This window comes from Anabrus simplex, chromosome 1 (assembly GCF_040414725.1).
Source record: "Anabrus simplex isolate iqAnaSimp1 chromosome 1, ASM4041472v1, whole genome shotgun sequence".
Taxonomy (NCBI): Eukaryota; Metazoa; Arthropoda; class Insecta; order Orthoptera; family Tettigoniidae; genus Anabrus; species Anabrus simplex.
Window position 1 is genome coordinate 535,359,971 of NC_090265.1, and position 22,162 is coordinate 535,382,132.

Here is a 22,162-nt window from a genome sequence, read left to right on the forward strand (position 1 = left end):
GCGTTTGTTACGACAGTCTGGCAGAAGAGGAAGTCTGATCCTATGATGGGAAGTGTGACGTCGGCAACAACAAATTTCCATGAAAGTTCTCGTCGGAGTCCGAGGTTCAGTTTCATGTGCATAGTCCCGTATGTGTGGATTGTGGAATTATCGGCAGTTGCAAGTTCATAACTGGTCTGATGGCGACGCCCCTTCAGGAATTTATGAGGGAAGCAACACAAATCCAACCCAGTATCGATCAGAAATTTATGTTTAGTGCTCTTGTTCGTGATAAAGAGGCGGTTTCCATCTGTTGAGCAACCATTTACTGCCATCACTGGTTGCCGTTGGAGTCTGACGGGAAGCTACAAGGTGATTCACACTTCTGTGCCTTTTCGCGGAAGCGGCGATGGTACCAGCAGATACCTTGTGCACTGACTGTCGAAGAAGACCTGCGGCTGTTGCTAGGACAGCTTGGCCAATCCCGGGAACAGGAGCGTGCGCAGAAGGAAGTTTGCAGTGCTGCCATCTGGTGTGAAAGTTCATCTTTCCTCTTTGCGAGCTGGCTCACCTCACTAACGGGTGGTGTACTCACAGCGTGAACAGTGGCGGGAAGTGACACGGGTGAAACCTCAAGAATTTTGTCGGCCAAGACGGCAACCTTATCTAGCGGCATCTCACTCCGTGTTTGTAAAATGGCCTGTACTTGTGACGGCAGGCGCTGTATCCATAACTGTCTTAAGAAGTTATCCTGTACTTGTGCGCTGCCTGCGAGAGACCTAAGGTGTCGTAAGAATTGGGTTGGCTTTCGGTCACCGAGCTCCTCCTCCATGAGCAGTTGATGAACGCGTTGCTCTTCCAATACGGAAAGACGCTGAATGAGTTCGGTACGCAGATACGAGTATGCATTTTGCGCCGGAGGGTTGGTAATAATATCTTCAACTTCCGCGGCGTAGCGACTGTCCGGCTGGGAAACAATGCACGCATATTTTGTTGCGTCTTGCGTGATACCGGATACATTGAACTGCGCTTCTGCCTGAGCGAAGCATAGCGCCAGCTTGTCTGCCCAGAAAACAGGTAATTCAACTCCAACACGATTCACTACAGTACTAACCTCTGAGGGTAGTGATTGCGGCATTTGCTGTTGTAGGAGGCGATTTTGCTCTTGTAATTGCTGTAGCTGCTGTTGTAATTGCTGCATAGCGACCACGGTAACTATGGTGTGAATAGCACTGACTTTATGTAGAAAACTGTATCACACTATATTAATCACCTCAGGGTCACCAAATGTGGGGAACATTACACTCACTGACTTGCCAACTACAGTAAACACAACATTTGAAAAGAACTGCCTATTTATTCTATGCGGAACTTTACATTGTCATTTCCTACAATGCCGGCCATAGATGACAATATGTAGAAAGGAACTCGATGTATTTGTTTACTGTATCTTGTTTCAATAATGCTGCCATGGAAATCATAAAGATGACAGGCAGTCTACACGATTTCACCGGCGTTGCCTAGTGTGACGAGGTTCAGCTGCTGCCCTCTAGGTTCCTATGGTGGAGGAATGACGTAGTTTTGCCACATTTATTATGACCTGTATATATGATGTATAATCCCAGAGGTGCCAACCTTTGAAGTGGGTTATCGGTAATCCCATTTTAAACTCGCACAGCCCGGACCAAAAACGTTTACGAGTCAAATCCAAAGCACCCCGTTTGCCCTTTCCTACAGCAATCTGTTCTAAAGTATATCATATTACACAATAAAATGTTCTCATTACCTGTTAGTTCTGCGATAAAAAATTCTTTGTAGCTTGTTTCGCACCCAGCAGCTGCTTTTCGGTGTAGGTTTTCTTGTAACATACTTCCCCCTGAGATGACATTTTCGTCTTCAGAACCATAAGCGATTCCAGTGTAGATGTACTTAATGTAGGCCTGAATTCTGTCTGATTTTTCCTAACAACACTGAAAACTCTTTCTGTGGGAGAGTTACTATGAGGTACACTTAGTACTGCAAATACAACATTACTTAAGGTTTTATACTTAATTTGTCCACTTTCATTTTTAAGCTCTGCAATGTTGCCCCAATTCACATCAATGTTTGGTCCATGTACAATATATTCCGGGAAAGTATCACACTGGTAAACTGCAAATTCCTCTTCAAGTTTGTCATGTTCCCTTTCTTTGACCAAAGTTGGGAATCTTCGAACAAAGTATTCAAGAGATGAAAGAAATTCATCATCAAGGGGAAATTTCCTTGTAATGTAACTGCAAGCTGCCATGTAAAACTCTCTTACAGAATTATAAAACATCTCTTCATCACAGTCATTATCTTTCAAGTATGCCCTAGCTTTTGCTCCAATTACCAAGTCCTCATTATCTTTCTGGTATTTCCTCCTCTTGAATTCAACACTCAAAAGGGAGGTAGATTCTGACTGAAGAGAACATGGCTGAACAAATATGACCAATAGGTCAGTTAAAAAACCAGTAAGTTTCCTACTAAGAAGATGTATGGCTGGAGCATCTTGTTGCAGAAATATATTCACAGAGTTAAAAACAGGAAGTGTACTCTGAAGAAAGTAGCAAAACAGTTTTGTGTGTGGGTCTTGTATGAAAGATTTCACAGTTTCAAACTGCTTGGTGGTCTCATTTTTATGGTGGGTCTCACTACAAAACATGAGTATCAAAGCTGCCCACTCCTCAAGAACTCTATCAATAGACTGAAGAAGTGAGAGCCAACGGGTACTAACATATTTCAAAATTTTGTGACCCTCTGTGCCACAAACAGCCTGATCAACTTTCAATGTGTTTTGCCTTTTAGAACTCTTATCAAGAAAGTAATATAACTGAACCAAAAAGTTCTCTACATTGACTGGCAACTAGGCTGCTGCTTTTTGTGCACAAATGTGTATGAGATGACATGAACAACCCGGGACATAAACAGAAGAATGCCTGTCCTTCAACATTTTTATTTGCCCCTATCACTGTGTATGCATTGTCAGATGAAAAAGAAATGCAATTTTCCCATGGAATGGCTAAAGAAGACAATTCACTATCAATAACAGAAAAAATTCCCTCACCGGTATTGTCGGTACTCTCTAACAATGACAATAGAAGAGTTGATTTTTGACCTATCTGAGCATTAAAGAAAGAGACAACTATAGGATAAAGTTTAACTGCATTTGAATCCGTACTACTATCGGTAGCCAAGGAAAAAGGCATTATATGTGAAAGTTCACTTATTTCCTTTTTTGCCTCAGATGCCATGTATTGAACTAAAGCAGAGGTTTTAGTTCTTGCACAATCATATTTCTGAGATATTTTAGTCGGGGAACATTGATCTAAACAAATTTCCAGCATGGTCTGAAACTGATAACGGAATATTATGCTCCAAAAGAAATGATGTGAACAATAATTCGGCATTTGTCATTGCAGTTTCATTACTTTTTACGAAGAATGATGAAACAGACTGGTTTCATAATTTTGATTCACCATATGTGTGATGTTTCTTGGATTCTATGTGTCTTCTGCAATCATCTCGTCCACCGTGAGCCACAGAGAAATCACATGAACACACACTGCAGAACATGTGGTTTTCACTAACATGTGAGGCAAGTAAGCATGGCCATTCCTTTGTGAAACCATCTCGATATTTCTGTAACACTGCTGTCTTCTTGGAAGAAGATGCAATTTGACAATTGCTCCGCTTCATTCCACAAAACCAATCACTACTTTTAGAATCAACGTCTAGGATAATTAGAATTGAAATGCGCTAAATATACTATTCTTTCTACGCACACGACAGAGAGCCGAAAGCGCGCACTGGAGAACAGCAGAGCAAGGAGTAGCGAGTAGCAAGGAGTAGAGTAGAGCCTACCTCACGGCAGACTTGATATGTCATTGGCGCGTCATTCTAGCTGAGAGAGCAGCGTATATCCATGTAGCTGGCCATGATTTCACAACGCTCGCGGGAAACAAAAGGAAGTAACGACCAAATAACTGCCAAATATGTTTAGTAGCCAACGTACAAACATTGAAACGAGGAGGGTTGACCAGTAATGCTCTAAGAGATTGAACATGTTTTACTTCTTTCCTTTTTTCGCAGAAATTAATTTTTATCGTGACAAGTTGCTTTTCCGTAATAATTTCCCCTTCGAGCGTAATGCCGTAATCGCGAAGTGAAATCCGTAATCATTACGGACAATTCATAATAGTTGGCACCTCTGTAATCCACAGTAAGATTGTGCAACACACTGTAATACGCAGAATAATACTAGGTACAACACGAACTATGTAGAACCTTCTTTACAATTGTAACTATGTATTAGGCAATCTAGAATGTACGAGAAGGTCTATTGTGACATATTCTTCTAGAAGCCTGGCCAGGCAACCTACATGAAGAGACAGCCTCGATGGTGGAGTGGAGTTATGGTTTAACAGTTGTTGGTTTTGTGAACACGTGTTGTGTGTGTACCGACATGCTAATGTAGCAGTCAGCAGTCAACCGTTCAAGATGGCAGTCATAATTTTCTGAGGTTTCCCTATAGGTGGGCCGGCATAAGGTTGCACATGACAGCTGCGCACAATGTTGGTCACACTGCAATAGCGCACAAAGCGATGTTGCCGCCGTTAGCTGATTGCGCGACTTGCGAGTTTTTAGAAACACGGGAGAAATGTTTTTAATGTCATCGCGATGATACACAATACAAATGAAATAGGCCGACAAAATCGAACTTTCAACTCACCGATTATTCATCACACAAAATTATAGCCTACGAGATAAATACATTACGAAGTTCTTACTATCGCGATGTTAAAAAATACGGAAGAAATCGGCTGACAAGGATCTCACTTCAAATACACCAATAAATGTTAGAATAATATACACCGGTGGTAACACAAAAGGTTTCAAGTAAAATCTGTAAAATTTACATCAATTCAAAAACCTTATTTTCATTCCTGATTCACAAAGGTAGAGCCTCGATACCCTCCAGATCACTGCCATCACTATCGTCACCTTCGTTGTCATTGTCATCGTCACCGAGGCAGATCATCAACTCCTGAGTCTCACTGATGATGCAATGTATTGCCATTGCCGAGTTAATGAATGCTGCGACATGGCTAACTTTCCTCCTCCACAAAGCCGCATCCATTCGAGCAATACTCTCCCGGAACAGTCCTTCCACTTCAGTAATTGTGAAGTGTGCATGTAATGTTTTACTTCACCCCATACCGTACTGGTACCAACTCAATGAGGTTGAAGTGACAGTTTTACGGCGGCAACCTAATAACCCTGTGCCCTTGTTCCTTCGCTACCTCGTCATAAAATTTAATTTTTTTTTGCTATTTGCTTTACGTCGCACTGACACAGATAGGTCTTATGGCAACGATGGGACAGGAAAGGCCTAGGAATGGGAAGGAAGTGGCCGTGGCTTTAATTATGGTACAGCCCCAGATTTGACTGCCTAGCGTGCCGAAGCGTTAGTACGGACTAAGAAGCCATGATGTGTAGAAGTAAAAAGGTTTTCTGCGCAATTGGCGTGGGAATTTATACTAGATCCTGGGTGAATTTCACCTTCATCAGGGATCATTACCCGTCGTGTTTGTGATTGACCTTCTGCCAATATATTTCTACTACCATTGTTTTTTTTATAAAATACTACTTCTGCATTTCTTCGTGGAGACAGTAAGCTGAGTCGCCTTGTGGTAACACCATTAATAATGGCCAGGTTTGCACAATATAAATTTTTGTGTCTGGAAAAGGTATGTACCCATGGAATTATATTCTGATACCCAGTGAAGATAAAGTGTGTTGTGTATGCCAAAAGTACTTTAATCAGGTTGACACAATAATAATAATAATAATAATAATAATAATAATAATAATAATAATAATAATAATAATAATAATAATAATAATAATAATAATAATAATAATAATAATATCGAATTTTGACTTGGCATTGTGAGTGCTCACGTGTTACTGTGTGATGCGTTCTACTAACCAAATTATTCCTCGGAGCGTGGAAAATGTATGGTGAACTGGTTGACAAAATTTAATTTTATATTTAATAATTTTCATTTTAGGCCTGTATTGTAATATTTTCTTGTGAACCAAGGTGACTTTTCCACGTTATCACCTATAGTAGTGTTTTGTGATGGCAGTTGATTAGGTTATGTGTGTTTAACTTGGAAATAATTGTAAATAAAATCCGTGTACGCAAGTGACAGCATTTTGTGTGTGTTTTTGTGAATACATCAATTTGAGCCATCTATCTCAACTCTTAATGTACCTGATTTCAAATAGTTATTGTTTCTAGAGCTGTAGAGCTTCCTCTATGTATTTCCAACTATTATGTGTTATTGTTTAACAAAGTTTAAGATCTGAAAAGAAGACAAAAAACCAGGAGAGAAATAACATTTCAAATTTTACAATTTAAAAAAAAATTGATCTAGTCTCTATACACCCATTCACGCCCCCACCTTCTTACACCGATCTCCCCGGAACAAGTGGTAGCAGAGTGTGGTTGAATGGGCTGTTCATGGCTGTTCATTAAACTTGAAACCGAACTCTAAAAATTTGTCCGTTTCTGGAATTTTCTAAATTTTCTCAGTTTTTCTTTCACTATGTCTGGTCCTAGGGAAGTCCTTGCACTGTGGTATCTTCGCAAGGATGAATTAATTTACGAACTTTTAATTAGAAAGGTCCTTCTGGTGGCACGGTTGCTATAGATACCTACCGCTAAACTTGAAGAATCTTTAGAGCTTCCCATCTGTTTTCCGGTATATGAGGAGAAGGAAATTGATGAGGCTCTGTCCACCATCACTGACAATACTGCTGAGCTAGCCTCTGTTTTAAGTTTTTTCGAATTAGGTGAACCTTCTGGAAATCAGCTCAAACATGTTCAAGCTAGATTGTTCCATTTTTACAAGAGGGCTACAGTATTGTCTCTGAAACTTAAGGACGAGCTAATACCCTAGTTGAACACCTTTCCAAGATGTCAAATAAAGTTAATTGTTGTCAGGAGCCGCTAGTGCTCAGAGTGACTATCTTCCAACAGTAAACCTAACAACGGAAGAGGACCCTAGAAAATCTGCTGAGAGTAGGAAATCTGCATTGCATACATGCTCAATTCTACATTTCATCAAGAGTATAAATAAGTGTATCTACGCTTTGCAATGATAAGAAGAATATCAAAGGACTTCTCCTGTACTACAACAACATTATGCATACAAGCCCAATTCCACATCTCATCAAGACTGTGAATTTCGATTTGTATCTACGCTCTTAAATACTACGAAGAATATTAAAAGACTTCTCATATATTCCTACAGCTAGGTGAACTAATTTCTTACAACAAAAGTGTTTTCATGAAATTCTAAAAACCAATTTTTCATAGTGTCAAACTTCTATGTTTTAAGACCATCTTTAAAACCACTGTGTTTCAAATACTTCGTTCTACATGCCATATGGCTGAAGATGACTTTCAAATAGGTCAAAACTAGTCACATTAAATGTTTATGTAATAAACACAATTTATATTGAAATGGCGGAATTAACTCGTTTATTATTTTTAATTTGGAAGTTACATGTCGAATAAATAAAATTAAAGCTTTTTCGGGATCATCATATGCACATTGTCCAAGGTTAAAAGTTACAATTTGATTCACAAACAATCAAATCTTGAGCGGATCCAGGTTAAGTTGGCAGGTTAAATCCCGGCTCAATCCAGTGGTATTAGGTGGTGTTCAAATACCTTAGCCTCATGTCATTCATGTCAGTAGATTTACCGGTACGTAAAAGAATCCTGCCGGATAAGATTCCAACACTTCCGAAAATCGTAAACATAATAAAGACGATAATGCTGTTGCTTGTTTAAAGGTAATCTAGGTCATCGGCCCCTAATGGTATGAAATGAGATGAAATGCAATGACAATTTGAAAGTCCAAAATTCATCCACTGATCAGAATTCAAAACGTGATGATGAAGAATGAATGGATGAATATGAATGTAAAACAATCAGTGGATCCAACGCGCAATGCCTCACCTTCCCAGAAACTATATTACTGACCAAGGGACTGCTTCCAAAGCACTATCCTGAATCGATGATGCTTGTTGTCAAAAGGGGTTCAAAATCCAGGTTAATGGCCCCCCACAATGGTACTTATCACTAGTAAAGTAGAACCAGGGTATTTCTCAAGTTGCAGTACTAATCAAAAGTAGCATAAATGCACGGTGTTCCAAATATTATGGTACTACTCACAAGTATTGTATGTCGCACAGGTAACTCAGACCTAGTGGTGTTTCTCACATAATGGCGCTACTCGTAGCAAAGCAAACCCATGGTGCACCTCATGCAGGTATACTAATCGCAGGGACTCGTACTATCCCGTGGTGTTCCCCACATAGTGGGCACAAATCACAGGCAATGCAGACCAACGGTGTCACTCACATAGTGGTACTAATCACAGGTAACGCCCAGACCCATGGTGTTTCTCACATAATGGTACAAATCACAGGCAACGTAAGCCCATGATGTTCTGTATATAGTGGTACTAATCATAGGTACTGGAAACCAACATTGAACCGTTCTCTGCTGCTACTAATCACAAACCTATTGTGTACCTAACATAGTGGTACAATTCGCAAATAAAGGGGACCCATGGTGTTCCCGCATGATGGTAGTAATCACAAGAAGTTTCATGGTTCTAATTTAATCATCCCTTGGTCACCGCTTTTAGTTGCCTTTTACAACAGGCAGGGGGTACCGTGGGTGTATTCTTCGTCTGCATTCCTCACTCTGTCTGCATCGCCCACTCACAGGGGGTAGAGAGAGAGAGAGAGAGAGATAGAGAGAAAAGAAGAGATCTGTCACTTCGAAAAATAAAGTAACGAATGAAAGCAAAGGCCACGAAGGGCGTGAAAATGAAAGACTCCCTAGGCCTCCAATGCTCCAATACCATCGGGGTCGGAAAACAACAAGAGTTGACCAAGGGAGGTTGGACAGGATATATGAAAGTGAGGAGCCTGGCACAAGAAAGTGGAAGCAATGCCAGGTCTCAGCTAAGGGCCCCGTGGTCGCCAACCCACGCTCCCAAGTTGACAGCCCCTGGGGTCCCTTTTAGTCGGCTCTTACGACAAGCAGGCGATACTGTTTATTCTCCATCTGCGTCCCCCACTCACAATTAATGGAGTGTTAAACCATTATCACAATATAATAATAATTTATGCAAATTAAGAATACAAGGAAGAGAGATAATCATAAAGAGAATGTTTAAGGCTAAACTTACCTGTAAACTTTGGTTTCTTCACTTCCCTCCCCTCTTTAGAGTATCCCTGTACAATACTTTCTATGTATTTGTCCAACATATGGTAAGGAGTGTGTTTTATAAGTGGTGGTTCTGGCTGATGGTAGATTGGTGCTGGACTTGGAGTAATACTGGACTTGGCATCTCCATTTGATTCAATAGGAGAAAAAACACTTAGAAATAGGTGTTCATACGGGAGTGGAACTAAATCAACAGTTTGTGTACTTGCAGAAATGAGCCGTTTCCGTTTCAGTGCAGTTACATTCTCTGATGAACTAGCTCCTTCAGAAGACTGACCATTGATCATTACTCCAGTACTTAAAGGTTGCGTTCCACCCTCAGACTCTTCAAGTAGTTCTTCAGATTCATCCAGAGTCCTGCCAATGTTAGCATCCAATGTAGGTAGGCCAGGACCTTTTTTCATCTCGGGGCAGGAATTGGCACGACGCACCCGTTCCTGAAAATGGAATCCTGAACCTTCACCTGGACTACTACCAGTACTGAGACCAACTTGCTTATCGGAACTAGACTCTGGCATGCACTGACTGTAGAAACGCTGGCGATGTTGTTGGTGAACACGTCGAGCAAAATCCCACATGGAACGACTGTTGGGCATATGCAGACCACCAGATGTACAAGGTGATCCACTCTCCTGTTGACATTCTTCATATTCATCTACATGGGCTGGATGGATCTCCTGGAGTACACTATCACATGGACGTTGAGATACATTTCCCTGCACATAATAATACACAGTCAAGATCAGCAAAGAAAAAAACAACCAAGAATTATAATCTCCCATTACAATGCTATCTGATAAAAAGAGCTAAAATTCAAAGTTGACAAACATCGGCTTAGGACTGAAGCATGTTAAAGAATAATTTCACAAGAGAGAAGAAAAAAAAAAAGAAGTGATTGTTGTTTTAAAGGGAAGTACAATTAGACAATCTTTCCTAGGGTAAGTAAGTGGTCTACTTGTTCTATTTTGGTGTTTGAGATGTGTAACAGTATTAACAGTATAGAACCTCCCCAACAACCTTTTTGGATTGGTATGACAACTATCGAAATTCGTGTCAACCGGCTTTTAGCCAAAGAACTCTAATTCATGTAAAGCGGCACTTGCTGTTGCATTATGTCTCTGCAGAGCCTCTGCTCAGCTGTGCACGCGCCACAAGCTCCCCGGCAAAGCTAGACTGCCTAGCGTGCCGAAGCGTTAGTACGGACTAAGAAGCCATGATGTGTAGAAGTAAAAAGGTTTTCTGCGCAATTGGCGTGGGACCTTATACTAGATCCTGGGTGAATTTCACCTTCATCAGGGATCATTACCCGTCGTGTTTGTGATTGACCTTCTGCCAATATATTTCTACTACCATTGTTTTTTTTATGAAATATTTCTTCTGCATTTTTTCGTGGAGACAGTAAGCTGAGTCGCCTTGTGGTAACACCATTAATAATGGCCAGGTTTGCACAATATAAATTTTTGTATCTGGAAAAGGTATGTACCCCTGGAATTATATTCTGATACCCAGTGAAGATAAAGTGTGTTGTGTATGCCAAAAGTACTTTAATCAGGTTGACACAATAATAATAATAATAATAATAATAATAATAATAATAATAATATCAAATTTTGACTTGGCGTTGTGAGTGCTCACGTGTTACTGAGTGATGTGTTCTACTAACCAAATTATTCCCCGGAGCGTGGAAAAAGTATGGTGAACTGGTTGACAAAATTTAATTTTATATTTAATAATTTTCATTTTAGGCCTGTATTGTAATATTTTCTTGTGAACCAAGGTGACTTTTCCACGTTATCACTTTTTTTTTTTTTTTTGCGTGGTTTCCCTGTCTGTAATTTGGTGTGCATTTCTGCTCTAATTTGTATGTTTTCTTGCCGGTCTGTGCTTTTCTGGACATATTTTTCCTTGTGGTGGGTTCTATTCCTCCTTGCTCGGGAAGGAGGCTTGGTCTTGTTTTGGGCAGCCTTAGTAACAGGATGTTGATTCGATTGTTGTTGTTGACTGAATGGAGTGAACTGATACGTGTGGATTTGCGTTGTTCTCGGTAGATGTTAATTGTTTTGGTGGAATCTGTTGGTGATATTTGTTTTTCTGTAATCCATTTTTGCCACCTTTTTATCTTTCAATTTCGTTTGTGGAGGCGTGTGTTTAAATTTCTCTTATAAGTAATTACCAATCTTGGGATGGCCCCTTGGTAGAGAAGTTGTTAAATACTGGAAGTGACAAAGTTGAAGTGATCTCCTCAGCATCTAATTAAACCGTAGTTTAGTTTATTTGAATTAAAGTTCAATTTATTTTTACCGGTGATCAATTACGATTTTAGGTAAATTCTTTCACAATTTTATGTTAGTTATCAGTAGCTTTTGGTTAGAAAGGTATGGAGGTCAACATGTTATTTGATTTATTTAGTTGCAAACCATTTTTCTATTTTCTCAATTAATTTAAAGCTTTCATGTTATTTGATTTATTTGTTGCAAACCATTTTTCTATTTTCTCAATTAATTTAATGCTTTCATAGGATTTAATTTCCATTAGAATTTTTATTTTCCTCTTCGAGTTGTTGCAATCTAATTCAAATTAAAGTTATCCTGTGTTACCAAGATGATGTTTTTCATTTCACGGATTCAATGGAGCACTGCCACTGTCCCTTTATCGTATTTTTTACCACAGCCTTAAGCCGCTTCCTTCCACTGTTTCAGGTAAGTGTGGTTTTCTCCTTTTGGCGATTTTATGCTGTGTTATGTTTGTTTTTACCTGACCGTTTTTGGTCTCTCTCATTCTCGTGTTCGCTTTAACTCCCTCTGGGGGCGAATACACTACCAACCTTCTCACCTGGGGGCCTCATTCCTAGGCATGTAAGGCTTTCTGCCCATTGTCCAAAGGGCTGTTCTGGTGGCCTTGAGGACGGTGCCAGTAAGAGGTGGGAATGTTAAATTCTGGGATGTTAGTCCCTGGTACAGGCTGAGCAAGTACCCTGGTTTTTTTTGGCAGTGATGGTGAGGCCAAAAAGGTTATATGCATCCTTGAAGCTGCTGACTAACTGTTGCAGTTCCTCAGGTGTAAGTGCCAGTGATGCGGCATCATCAGCATACTGCATTTCAGTTACTCTAGTAACATTGGTATGTCTTCGTGAGTGAAGTCTGGCCAAGTTGAAGAGGCCACCATCAAAGCGGTATTTGATCTCTATGCTGGGGTTGTCTGTTGTTCATAAAGCATGGCTGTCAGATACAACGCAAACAGAGTTGGAGCAACTACCCAACCCTGCTTCAATCCATGTGTGATGGGGAATGGTTCGGAGAAGTTGTTTTGATGGAGAATCTGTCCAGTCATACCATCATGAAGTGCCCACTATATGCTTAGGACAGACGAAGCATCTCAGAACTGCCCACATAGCGAGTCTTGGAACACTATCAAAGGCGTTTTCCAAGGCTTCTGTTGGTCTATGCATTTTTCTTGCAATTGCCTTGCAGAAGAGATCATGTGAACAGTACCTCTGGAGGCTCGGAAACCACATTGAGACTCTGGTAGAGTCCTCTTGGAGATGACTTGCAGGCGGCTAAGAAGGATCCTTGCGAGAAGTTTACCTACAATGGATAACACATAAACTATGGTCACCTTTCTTGAAAATAGTGATGATATTGGCATTATTGAGATCGCCGGGTAATTTTTTGGTTTCCCAAATTGAGAGGATGAGGGTGAAGAGCCTCATTTTTAGGGGTATGCCTACACCTTGAATTAGTTCCAGAGGGATGTTGTCCGGTTCAGGTTTCCTAGGTTTAAGCCTTTCAAGTGCCACAAAAATTCCTGATAACTTGGTGGCATCGCCATCCATGGTTGAGGGGGAAGTTGTGGCACATGGCGTAGAAAGTCATCGGCAGCATGGGAGCTTTGGTTTAAAAGAGGTGGGGAAGTGTTCCTTCTAGTGCTCCAGGATGTCTTTACCATCGGTAAGGGTGTTAGCACCATCAACTGTTTTCAAAGTTCCAATTGAAGAATGAGATGGACCGTAGTTCTCTTTCATACCCACATAGAAGTTTCGCAGGTCTCTGGCACCAGATGGTCTTTGGAGTTCTAGAGCCTTTTCCTGCCACCAGTTATTCTTCATTTCTCTTATTTGAGTCTGATATTTCTGTTTCAGATCTTGAAACACAGCTTTCTTCACAATGGATGATGGATCTTGAAGAAGGGATAGGTGGGCTTCCCGTTTGGCACTGATAAGGCTCAGAATATCTTCATTGTTATCCTCGAACCAGTCTTGCCTCTTTCTTTTCTTGTAGCCGATGATTTTCTCACCTGACTCAATGATTGCACCGGCCTGCAAAAAAAAAAATTATCTCCAGCGAAAGGTTGAAGGAGTGATTTACCCTAATTTAGGTGTGCTGATTTCAAATATGCAAACCGTTTTTGCATATTATGTACAGTTTTTTTTGGCTATTTGAAATCCAAATTTGACATACTGTTCTAATTTTGATAGAAAACACCATAATAGAGAATATATGTAATTTTAATGGACATGATCAAATTGCAACGAATATACGAAAAAGTAACATGTTCATTGCTAGAATGTATGAATCTCACTACAAGAACACTATTGTTTGCTGCACTTTGATGTGAATTAACGGTGTTGATTTGTGTTTGTGTTCCTCAGTAGTGTTATCTCGTACTAGACACCAACAGTAATCTGACACCATGGAGACGTCCCATCGTCCCTGGTACCTTCATTCTATTTCTTTTAGATCCTGATGGAACCGCTCGTCATGTTCCTCACTGAATGCTCCTAAATTTGTAAGAAAATAATCCAAATGACTGTGCAGGAAATGTAATTTTATGCCCATGCAGCAAACCAGTTTCTGGAAGTTGTACAGCATGCTTTCCACAATCTGTTGGTTGTTGACATCTTTAACATTACCCAGGAATTTGCTACAAACATCCTTCAATGATTTCCATGCCTGAAGCTGTGTTTCGTTCATCATCATACTGAGAACCTTCATAAGCTTCTGAATTTGGGGGACATCAAAAACACCTTCCCTGGATCCCTGCATACTGCATACTGGATCCCTATTCCGAGAGTCCCACTCACACAGAAAAGACAGGAATTGTATATTTGTCACTTAACAGTCTCCTTACAGATTAGGAACATAATCGTGAGAAGTTCAGTAGCATGGCACATATTTGTCTTGTGATAACCTAGGTGTGGTTGAGAAAAACTTTGTGAAAGGGATTACTGATCAAGACAAAATTAAACTCCTTCAGGAAGTGGATAGCATACCTGCAAACTTTACAAAACCAAAAATCAGGAGATTCTGATATGAAAATCAAGAGAAATCAGGAGATGCAATTGGTCAAAACTGCTTATTCTACATGTCTTGTGCAATACAGTACAATTATATATTTATAACACTTATTGTCTCAAGCCAACAGCCGTAGCCGTGTTGAAACACCGGATCCCATGAGATCTCCGAAGTTAAGCAACACTGGGCGTGGTCAAGATTTGAATGGGTTGCCACGCGCTGTTGGTGGGGTGTAAGGGAATGGAGGAGCGGAAAGGAACTGGCCAAACTAGCGCATGTAAACTCCAGCTCAGGCACACCTCTGCGGAGGATCGGACCTGCCTTCGGGCAGAATACACCCTTACCTTACCTTATTGTCTCAAAGGCCAACTGTTGCTATATAAGGCTACAAGGCTAAAAATTACACATCTCTATTCACTCACAGGAAGTTAGTGAGAAGATCAGACTCTGATAAGCCTTCCGAAAATAGTATTAACTCATGATCCACACATGTGAATCAGTTATACACTTAGATGCCATTACTCAGCAAATGCATAGATTAATACAGTATATTGCATCAAGCGCCCGTGCAATTATGCAAAGTGCAATGCTATTTATATCAAATAACTAGCTGATGTACCCGTGCTTCACTATGGAATTCTCAGGAAGAATGTCCTTATAGTTTTCCCAACTGAAGTCAACATAGGTCATTACAATGACGTCAGTACGAATGTCGCGATTAAAAGCAATGTTGTCATATGAAATATTCGATAAAATGAAAAACAGCACATTTTCTCACTTCTAACGAAAATACAACGGTGTCAGTCTAACAGTTCAAAGTTCCAGAGCTAGAACGACCAGGCCACAGAGAGCCGTGAACACTCCCGTGTCATTATTCCGCTTAAGTGTGCACACTGTTCATTCCAATCACTGCCTCAGAGTAGGGATTGAACAGCTGGAATACTATGATGATCCAGTGTGTTACGGAGTGGCGTGCACTAAACCCCATCTATGCCACCGCTGCTGGGGTAAGTAAATTTGCATTAACATTTTCTTGTTATTCCTTAGAATGTTTTTTATAATGTTTAAAAAATTGCGAACTTCTAAACCACGCCAAGTACAGCTGTCTCAACAATCTGCTCGCACTACCACAGTTCAGGTTCTCCAGCTAGCTGGGTTTCCTTGCTGGCGCGTAAGAGAGCTACATCAGTGAAATTTAAGTCACTTGGTTGACGCATGCACTTCAAGCTTCCTTGTCCTGGGACTGGGGCGCGGCAGTAAACACTCACCCTACAGCAATTTATGGCCACAGGCCAGATAGCTTGGATAAGGTATGTTAGTTATAATACTTGACACTCAAAGTGTTCAGTACCACACACTAGAGACTACAAGAAAAATATCAACATGTTAACAGTATAGCCACTTGCACATCACCTTGCCAATAAAAATAGAGCCATTTTATGAAATCAATTGTACTGTAATATAAAAGAATATATTTTATTCTTGGGTTTGGCATGCATACATTTTTTTCAAGATATTCATTAATGGCATGTGTTAAGTATGTTCTCTGATAGCTGCAGAAAAATATTTAGGTTACCCAGCTTGAACACAGAGCTAAGCACAAAGTAAAAGAATTTTGTACTTGGTTTTCTTTGTTGCTGGTATATAGTGAATTTTTGTAGTGTTCTTCTTGGATTATAGGTGAAGATTTCGCGAGTTCTGTGGCATTCTTCATGAATATAACAGGTGCGTGTGTTGTACGTCGTGGTGAATATTTTCCCCTCATTTGTCGTTAAGGCACGTATACTCAGTAGGCTAGAGAAACTATAAAACCTTGGCGACGGTAAAATGACCGTTAAATTTTGCTGATTCAATTTACATCAGGCTTTTCAAGTTAAAAAGCAAATTGTTAGTCCCAGTGTGTTTTTGTGAAAACCATGACAGTATTATCACGATGCGTCACTGGATGATTAAGTTATGATGGTGTCGTCACTGCCATGAATATTGATTTGGAAGTATGTGCGAGTGTATGGTTGAAAATATTCTTGAAAGATCTTTCTCAGGTAGACAGAGGGTGGTGAATCCCTCCCAACCACCACAACACAGCGCGACGATCCCCGAGACCAGTTAGTGGGGGCCGTAGATAGTATGGTCGTGACTTCTATGTTCCTTCGAAGAATTTCTATGCTCACTGTACCAGGCAAGCCTTCACATGTCCTGATGAAGGCCAATGCAATTTGGCAGAAAGCTCAGCTTTGCTAAATACATATGTGGCATTAACCCAGTTCACATATATTTCTTTATTTAAAAAAAAATGAATTCCCCTTCAAAGTTACATGTTTTCTTTATCACAACACAGGTGAAAACTTAATGCATACACCTGGTATTCAAAAATATAGATCAACCATGGGCATAATGTAGATATTTTAAAAGTAGGAACATTTGACGAAAGTCTTCAAGTAGAGGTATCGTTATGCAGTCGCATTCCTTCCAATATTGTTGTGGCTACTCTGCTTTATGACCCCTGCAGTTTCCCTAAACAATACCAGGCAAATACGATGTGAAGATGTTCCCTTCACCAAGCTCACCGCTGATCGCTTTTCTGGTAATTTCTCTAATTACTGTAATGATAGGTGTTAAGCCAAAGATCCATACATATGATGTAGTCATCATCTCATGAGATGCTCTTTCTTGACATACAGGTTGACTGAGGATTTAGCACTGACGGGACTGAATTTTCTGGACAGTGGATGCGGAAATAGTTTCTTCAAGGAACAAATAATGCGGGATTTTTAAACTATGATTTAATTAGCATGCTCTCAAGACCACATAACTGAATGAATAATCTGGGAAGACATTTCCGGAAATGGATAATGGAAGTTCCACTGTAATAGCAAAATATCATGATGCAATAAAAGAGGTATTCTTATAGATTTAACCCTTTCCAGCCTATATTAAAATGCATGTTTTCTCCAGAATTAAAGCAAATCTTTTCAGCCATCATTATGATAATGCAGATATTTATAAAAATGTATATTGTACAAAAACTAATGAACAATTAAATCGAAAATGTTTTCATCAAATATAAGGGAGAAATACTCTAATTCTGTACTAGCCACAGGAAGAGAATGGCAAGGTCCTGCCTCTTCAGTAAAGTCCGCCGGTTCGACGTAAGACAATGTATTTGTCCACTGAAAGTTAGGCCTACAATCTATGTCATCACGCATGTGTACGTCATCATTTCCTGAAATATCGTCACTTTCATTTTCACTTTCCACTTCACTGAGTTCACTTGAGCCACTACTAACAATTTCACAGTCAGAATTATCGTTCACCAAACGTTCAATGTTGTTATCGTATAAAATATTTTCACGCGAATTAAACGTCGACGTGTTTGTATACAATATGTCACTGCCTTCCGTATTTTGTGTTCTAATACGCCTGCTAAGGTTTTAAAAAAAGAAGCCAAATATCCTTGGTCTCTAGGAAGTGCACATGCTAGTAACAGTAAGTTATATGTCTATCGGCCGATAGATGGCTCATACATGCGACTAGAAATACAAGTACGCTTTACTACGCTATGGGCGGGAGGCCCTAAGCTTTCGCGCTACGCATTACTACGCTATGGGCGGGAGAGGGTTAATAAGGTGGAGTCAGGACTTCGAATTTACGACATGCTAGCAAGAAAGTCTTAATAAGGAAGACACTAATGAGATTTCAATGTAATTTTATTTTTATGTTGACACTACTCAAAATGCAAACACAAGAATTTTAAAAATGGCAAAACAGATGTTTAATAACTGGGGTGAGTTGATTATGTATTAGCAAAAATACAATACAGCAAGGAGGATGGCGGAAACTGCAGTACATAATAACTAATTTCTATTTTCAGAATATGCACTCACCACCGGCTTTGGTATGGTATCAATCTTGAGCTGCTCCCCTTGCCGAACTATTTCCAGCACCTCCTGGTCTTCTTGAGTACTGTCTGCCTGAGTGCCTATGATCTCAGCGCTGTTCTCGAAACGGAAACCATTCTTCTCTTGCTGAGCCCATGCCAACACCTCCGTGGGAACTGGACTGTTAGGAACACTTGCATCATGAGGAATAATACGCAACGGGCTAGTAGGCTGTGCTGGGGTCTTTGGGCGTAGGCCTAGTTGAGGTCTTTCAGCTGAAGATTGCATTTCTGAATTCACCTAGAAAGGAATTTAAATGCATCCTTTCCCATCAAAATTTTACAAATCAATAATTTATAATGAAAATGTCCTACACTATGTTACAGTAATATTATGGGATCACTATACAAATCTTCATGGTAGTATTGTTGAACCTATACCAGTAATTACAACAATCTGTATCATGTGCTGCAGAACACATCAAAATGAGACATAACATTTTATCCATAATAACAATAAATGCTCTCAACTGAATACCTTAAATCATAAGCAGCCCATTAGAGTAAACATCACATGATGTGTAAAATACCACTATAGCAATTCTTGTCCACCCATAGCTACCCATTTTCATGCCCTTTCCTACCGTATCATCATCATAAGACCTGTAAGTGTCAGTGCGAAGTGAAAACAAATAGCAAAAATCTTATGCAGAAAACATAGAAAAGACTTACCGGACAGATTATGGCAAGTCAACTTCAGTGGTATAGGCATATAAGGAGAGCTAAACTGTCCAGTGTAGCAACCTCTAAGTTGATGGAAAAAGAACTCAAGGAAGACCGAGGATACGACGTATGGATGCAACCGAATCAGACATGAGGTCAACGAATCAGTAACAGGGTGTTTGATTGTAAAGGGTAAAAAAACCCAATTAATAAAAGCAGACCCTGCAATGCAGGATATATGCTGAGAAGAAGTAGTAGTTCATCAATGTTCTATGGACAGTTCTTATGGCTATGATGGAATAGGAAAGGCCTAGGAGTGAGAAGAAAACGACCATGGAATCAATTAAGATACAGCCTGGTGTGAAAATCGAAAACCACAGAAAACCATAATCAGGAGTGCTGACAGTGGGGTTCAAACCCATTATCTCAAGAATGCAAGCTAACAGCTACTTGACCCAAACCGCGCAACTACTCGCTCGGTAGAAAAAGATGATCCATAGTCTAGGCCACAGGTCTTACCCTCCCTAGACAACTTGTTAAGACGTTTCTGCAGGGGATAAGGAAAAAGAACATTAAGCAAGAAAACATACTACTGAATATATGAATAAAATCTATCCAAAAGGGATATGGAAACACTAGACAAGATTTTTTCTGATATGACATTTTAAGTCATGTATCCAGGGGTACAGTGAAAATTATATACACAATTTCTAAAAATGAGAGGAAAGTATTAAAAGGTGTGGAAAACACAAGAGAACAAATATGAAAATCTTTTCCGCAGGGGCTTATAAAATAACAAGTGTCGTCGAAGGTGTAAAGAACACCAGATAACACATACAAAAACATCTGCACCAGGGCCAATAAAAATATCCAAGTAATATTGGAGATCACAGTCTTTTTAAAATAAATAATGTTAGTAGAAGCCTTTAATTTTGGAATAGTGAGTTATTAAGCAGTATTTTCTGGTCACACTCTTAGACAATGAATTGGAGGTTACACTCGACCATGTGCGATCAGGAGAAATTACTTTGGCTGCCATTTGGAAGTCGACAAAAATTCGACCAACTGGAGTGCAATTAAATTGAAATAACAAATAACGCAGTTCAACCTATTCAATAGAAGTAAATAAGAAATGTAGTGTTACATTCCTATTTACTTATAAGCGGAAGCGGTACCGGTGGAGTGATCGAGGCGAAAGTTGAAGGTGCGAGTTCAATATTTGTGACTTCTGCGCGCTCAAAGACTCAGACGCTAGTCCAGTGACGGATTTTTGTTTTGTATTCATTAGCAAGGAATTTTACGACTTTGTCCATATCCATAACTAGCCTATCACACAACAAATATGCATTGCTAGTCAAGATTGTGTCCCTAATCCCGATATAGGCTACCGTATCATGCGACAAATATTGGCTACCAGTCAACACAAAGGACAAGGTCATCAGATTGGATGAAACTCCCTATAGATGGTTTACGACTGAGCCTCGTTCTGACTTGCTTCTTGCCACGCTACTGCACGTATTATGTAGGGAGTTTCATCCAATGTGACGACCTTGTCTTTTTTAAAAAATAATATTCTTAAGGTTTAAGCCACGTATATGGTGGTCATGCAGCGGTGATCTTCGCCAAATGACAGGCGATCTCTTAAGGCTTCAGATTTCTTCTACCAGAATAGCTCAATTTGAAAGTATTCCTTATAAGTTAAAGTTTTTAAATGTTCTGATGTGGATTTGTACCAATCCCATTTCCGAGGCCAGAGTTTCGATTTCCTCAGTCAACACACTGTAACTACCAGATTGCAACAATGCTTGCAACATTTTCAAGTAAGGTCGTTCATATTTAACACTGCAGAAAGACTGTTTGCAAGAATATGTGTATATTTGTTCTCTAGTGTTTTCTCAACAGTTCATAAAGGAACTTCCATTTTAAATACAGACAGCAACACTGGACATTGTATTCTGTACGAGACGTTATGGCAGGCATGTCACATTTCAAGTTATATTTCACTTTTAACATTAAAGACAACAGAAGTTGCCATTGCATTTGGCTGCTATTCCCACAATAATACTAGATGAGACACCACAGCGACCTGCCTAACAGACGTGTCGGCAGTGTCTGTCCCTTTCTCTGCTCTGCCCACGTTTGCGACACACAGCGTGCTGCTGTGGTGCGTTAGTGCAACTAACCTTTTGATCCACCTACATAGTTTCAAGTAATCTGGAACTAGGTGATAGGAGTATTCTATTCTGAATATGAAAACTGTAATGTTTGCTGCAGAAGCCACAGGAGTGGTACTATTTTGACTTTTAAGAAAGAAACTCAACACGTGCATTCACATAATATTGGAATTAGAAAATGACAAACAAGTAAGCTGCACAATGGAATTCATCCATAAAATTGAATACAGATTTTAATGTGTCTTCTTTTTTTTTTTTTTTTTTTTTTTCTAGGGTATCTACTGAGTTCCATTTTCAAAATTCCAGTACATTTTCAGTATATTCAGTATAACTATCAGCAACATTCCAGTACCTAATGCTATGAATTTTTAAAGTTCTTTAGGAAGAATTACACCCTTGATGATTTCAGGTTTGTAATTTTTGCCAACAAATGCATATTTTGTTTTAATAAATTCAGTTAGCCTTGATTTTTTAAAATACAAACAATACTTTAAAATTTTTACAGGGCCTCTGAACTCCCCTCATAGCCCTCCACTCCGGCCACTGCTTTTAAATCTCTTTAATTAGAAAATTTATACAACTCTTGCTTTGGGAAAAACTACAATTCCAATGAATACAAAATTGTTTGTAAAACTATTAAAACAATTACAAGACAAAAAGTTGAAAAATTGCCAATTTTATATAAATGAAAAAAAAAAAAAAAAACCCCAACATATTTAGAGCTTCATACTATATAACTGTTTGTTTTCAATTTACAATGCTATATTACACACACACAAAATAT

The 22,162-nt window shown here is 39.6% G+C and overlaps 1 protein-coding gene across 3 annotated transcripts in view; it reads right to left on the reverse strand.

Annotated features, from left to right (window-relative positions):
• The window catches only part of Tsc1 (tuberous sclerosis 1 protein hamartin), a 442,531-nt gene that overhangs the window by 82,835 nt on the left and 337,534 nt on the right, over positions 1 to 22,162 (reverse strand). For all 3 annotated transcript variants that reach the window (XM_067135484.2, XM_067135485.2, XM_067135482.2), the window contains 2 exons: positions 18,489 to 18,782; positions 9,276 to 10,029 (listed from right to left, as the gene is read on the reverse strand). In XM_067135484.2, the coding sequence (XP_066991585.2) occupies positions 9,276 to 10,029; positions 18,489 to 18,782 (1,048 nt within the window). The remainder of the gene's footprint in view (positions 1 to 9,275; positions 10,030 to 18,488; positions 18,783 to 22,162) is intronic.